The sequence below is a fragment of the Pinus tabuliformis genome, chromosome 1_1 (assembly GCF_031772625.1).
Source record: "Pinus tabuliformis cultivar Carrire ecotype Pingquan chromosome 1_1, CPIR1, whole genome shotgun sequence".
Lineage (NCBI taxonomy): Eukaryota > Viridiplantae > Streptophyta > Pinopsida > Pinales > Pinaceae > Pinus > Pinus tabuliformis.
In genome coordinates, this window is record NC_142297.1 from 361,224,063 (window position 1) to 361,228,104 (window position 4,042).

General features: G+C 33.1%; 1 protein-coding gene across 2 annotated transcripts; it reads left to right on the forward strand.

The window, feature by feature from the left end:
• The first annotated feature begins 470 nt into the window (after positions 1-470).
• On the forward strand, positions 471-2,214 carry LOC149213089 (cypmaclein-like). 2 transcript variants are annotated; one of them, XM_089390706.1, is made up of 4 exons: positions 471-749; positions 887-928; positions 1,070-1,088; positions 1,699-2,214. In XM_089390706.1, exons 1-4 carry the CDS (start codon positions 693-695, stop codon positions 1,878-1,880), a joined length of 300 nt encoding a protein of 99 aa, XP_089246832.1. In that variant the 5' UTR covers positions 471-692; the 3' UTR covers positions 1,881-2,214. The 2 variants fall into 2 exon arrangements, with proteins under 2 accessions (XP_089246832.1, XP_089246831.1); XM_089390705.1 differs by having other exon boundaries at positions 480-749; positions 1,070-1,094.
• The last annotated feature ends 1,828 nt before the right edge of the window (positions 2,215-4,042 follow it).

Consider the following 4,042-nt stretch of genomic DNA (forward strand, 5'->3'; position numbering starts at 1 on the left):
GATAAATAAATAATTTTTTTAAATTTATATAAATTATAATATTTTAGTGATAAACAAATCATTTCAACTCAATCTAATGATATGCTATAATGTTTCCCTCCCTGTAATAATCCACGTCGATTTCAAAGAAGAAAATAGCAGTGTATCTAAGACAGTGCATGGAACTGACCTCCCTCACAATTTCCTCAACATAATTTTTAACAAAAATCGAAGTTGCTTTTGAAATATAATAATACCAAATGGTCGGCATGGCAGAAAGTCTACACTTAGATATCTGTTTTCCATGTTCCATTTGACTAGGCTCTGGGGAGTTTATTATAATTAATCAAGCAACCGTAAGGTGTAAGAGTCATAAGGGTAGGCCTAGTCGGTGAGGTGTGCCCTTTACCGCCTTTCCCACAGCATGAGAGAGATGGATTTGTCATTTCTTCATTCAACGGCAGTATTGACAGAGATAGACCTATGATTTCATCATTCACCCACGGTATTAACGAAGGGGGATGATGTTAGTATTCATCGTTCTTCTCCTCCCTATAAATTGACAGCATCCTCTACATTGCATTGCATACAGAAAGGGAGATACACATTATGTATTGTTCTCTGACTGAATAATATATATTTTATAGGTATTCTTCATTTGGTATTGATTGCAATTGGTTTGCATTTATTGCAATTGGGTGGCAACTGTTCCCATGGCTTCCGCAGGCAGGTTGTTGGTCTTATATTTTCTGATGATGCTTCTTGTTCAGGTAACCAGCGTTCTTTTCTTTTTATTGTTAATGTTCATTTGAGTTTACATCTTTACTGATGTAACTCTTTGATTCTGATATCCTATACCTCGACACGATGTTGTTAGTAATTAACTGTTGATTGAATGATGGAACAGATATATGTGGAAGGTGCAGAGACTGGAGATTCAACAGCACAGGTGAGTAACAGTACATTTAAGTTGAATTTTTCACATGGGCATGATTCATTCAGATGAGTTATATTCATGACTAGACTTAGAAAGCCTCAATTGTATATGGATCGAATTAATCACATTGGGCTCCTTTTTCGTTTACTCCAGCTGCAAGGAAATCGGACAGGTATAGGTATGTTCTCTCAGTCATAATTGGTTTTATTATTTGGTGTTGCAGCTTTTGTCATCTTACTTTTCAAGTGAATTGTTGTGGGTAAATACTGCTAAGTTGCTCTATTCTTTTTGTTCATGTCAATTGTTGTTGGTTTTTTTATTGGTCATGCACATATATTTCATAAGGATTTTTTTTTTCTTTCACGTATATTTCATATGAAAAATATATATAATCTTATTTTATTAAAAATTATTCGAAATAGATAAGGTTTCATTTATTTCTAATCATCATTAAGATAATTTAAATTAAATTCTATTAATCATTTAAGATAACTTTAATTGACGTATAAATTATCTGTTATTACTGTATTATCTGTATATCTACTGTCAATTTAGTGTTAATTGAAGGTTCACTTTGAATATCACTTATAAGTATCATGTTAATTTTCTGGTTAATTCCATGTTTTACTTTTGGCATCAATTTTCTCTTGTGAATGAAGCCCTATATTAGACATCATCTGTTGATGTTTGAACTTTTCATTGATCTTCGGCATCTTCTTTTTGTTGATTTGAACTTTTTGTTGGCATCACTTACTGTTGGTTGTTTGGATTGCTCCATACAGATTGCAGTGCAGCCTGTGGAGTACGCTGCCAAAAGTCATCCCGCCATAAGATGTGTTTAAGAGCTTGCGGTACATGCTGCGCCAGGTGCAGTTGTGTTCCTCCGGGCACATCTGGTAACGCGGATGTTTGTCCTTGCTATGCTACCATGAGAACGCACGGCAACAGACTCAAATGCCCTTGAATATAATATATACCCCACGCATTAGATATCTGCGCTATAAATATATTTATTGTAGTGTCGGAGCTATTAGGAATACTTGTAGTTAAAGTTGTGACGTGTATATATATAGGATGCTCTTGAGCTGTCTGTGAGATGTATATCCAGTGTGTATAGTATTGGGATATTTGCTACAAAGTGGTGTCTGTGACTGTTGCAGTACACATTTGGAGGAAGTAATTAGAAAGCCTTCAATCGTGTTGGATTCTCTATCTTTGGATGAGAGAATTTGGAAGCATTACAAAGTGTGATATGTTTTTGCAATAAAAGTGCAAATAAAGCTTTTAATATTGCTCCATCGGAAGCTTGAATTGTATGTATTATGTTAAAAATGTAATTTTTTTATAACATTTGAAAGAAGTATGTAGAAGAACTTGGACATTTCGCCCATTACTATTGTATTAAATTTGATTGGTTTTTTTATTTATATTAAATGTTTGATTGTATTATAAAAGTGGATATTTCAAATTTAAAAAAAAAAAATATTAATAAATTATGAAGTTTTTTAAAAACTTGTGAACAAAATTTAAAGATTTAGTTGTAAAGAGTTTAACAAACTATTCAAAAAATAAAATAACTTTACAAAATATGGAGAAATTATTAGAGAAACTTGAGCTTAGAGGATAATATGAGGGACAAGGGCTTGTTGTGTGATATTCATATTTTATTTATAATGTTTTATTTTCATATATCATATTTCCATAAATTTGTTGAATTGTATCTTCATTTTGATAGTTATGTCAAATGCACTAGAAGAAACTCTTTGGAATGAAGTAAGGGAGTGATAACTCCTAACAAGAGAGAATCACTTTGTAAAGCATGTTATGAACTATTTTTCAATTTCCTTCGTTTGACAAACTATAATTACTACTTGTTCAACACTCTTTAGTCTCTTAAAAAAAGATGGGATGTCATCTTCTTGTCGCTAAAATCAATAAACGTTACCTAAACATCGTCAATTGGGAAAACACTCATCCAAACCGAATTCAAATTAGAAATTTCACGTTTAATGCATTGATTGGAATATTTGTGTTGCTCCATGTCAAACAAAATCATGGAAAATAACCAATGCTAGAGCCTCAAGGAAGAACCATCCAAATCACTCTCAACCGAATACATAAAATTTCAGAGAAAATGTATCTACTAGAATGATTGTGTCTCTCCATGCTAGATACAACCATGGAAAAACACTATCGGTTAAATCCAAATGAAAAACCACAAAAACTCCAAATTGGAGGACGTTCATAAATAAATCACCTACATAGCCAAAGACGAAGTGAGTAACCCCTTCTGACATAAAAAATTAAACCATACAAGGTCTACAAAGCATTATTTGTCTTAAGTAGAACAAAAAAATCGAAGAAACCAATTATGAATATCCTTGGAAACCAAAAGAAGCAATAAATTAGAATCCACCTCTATTGTGGTCTAACATCCTTCTAGGATTAATGACCTTGTGACTAACGTGCCTAAGGAAAGGGGTAGAGGATGGGCATACTAAAGAGGGAAATGGACATTAATGCCTAACTCATTTGCCATAATGAGTTAGAGAAGTGTCCTTGAGCTTCAATATCATTTTAGCTTTAAAGTTTGTAAGCGAAGGTCAACATCAAGCAATATCAAGTTGATATTGATGCTTTGAAATTAAATCACTAGTTGCAGTAGTTAGAAGTTTATTTCGGTTCATCACATAGAGGAAGAACTAAAAATTTCTTTCACCTATTTGAAGTTATCATGGCTTGCCCTAGTGGAAAATCCATGTGGGAACCCAAAGGATGGATGGGATCCTCTCGTGGGTAAGTGGGAGAATTTAAAAACTCTTATAAAGCCTTCGTTATACCCTATTTGATATGTAGAGAACTGGTTGATCTAGTGGTGTTACTTTAGGAAGAGACAACAAAAAAGTAAATGGAGTACAACATAGAATACAAGAAAATGACAATAATACAGGTATATCTCCAAAGAAACCAAATGTACTCCTCAGGTATATGAGAATTATACACAAATATGTACGAAAGTAAGTGATGTTGTTCAAACCTAGAATGATGGATGAGGATTTTGTATAAGAAACATAAAAAGCATAAGCGAGAAGTAAGGGAAATTAGCTTGTTCGAAGTAGGAGGAAC

Coding starts and splice junctions, on each gene's coding strand:
- LOC149213089 (XM_089390705.1), top strand. CDS start 693: ATGGCTTCCGCAGGCAGGTTGTTGGTCTTATATTTTCTGATGATGCTT. Junction 750..886: donor TGATGATGCTTCTTGTTCAG/GTAACCAGCGTT, acceptor ATGATGGAACAG/ATATATGTGGAAGGTGCAGA. Junction 929..1,069: donor CTGGAGATTCAACAGCACAG/GTGAGTAACAGT, acceptor CGTTTACTCCAG/CTGCAAGGAAATCGGACAGG.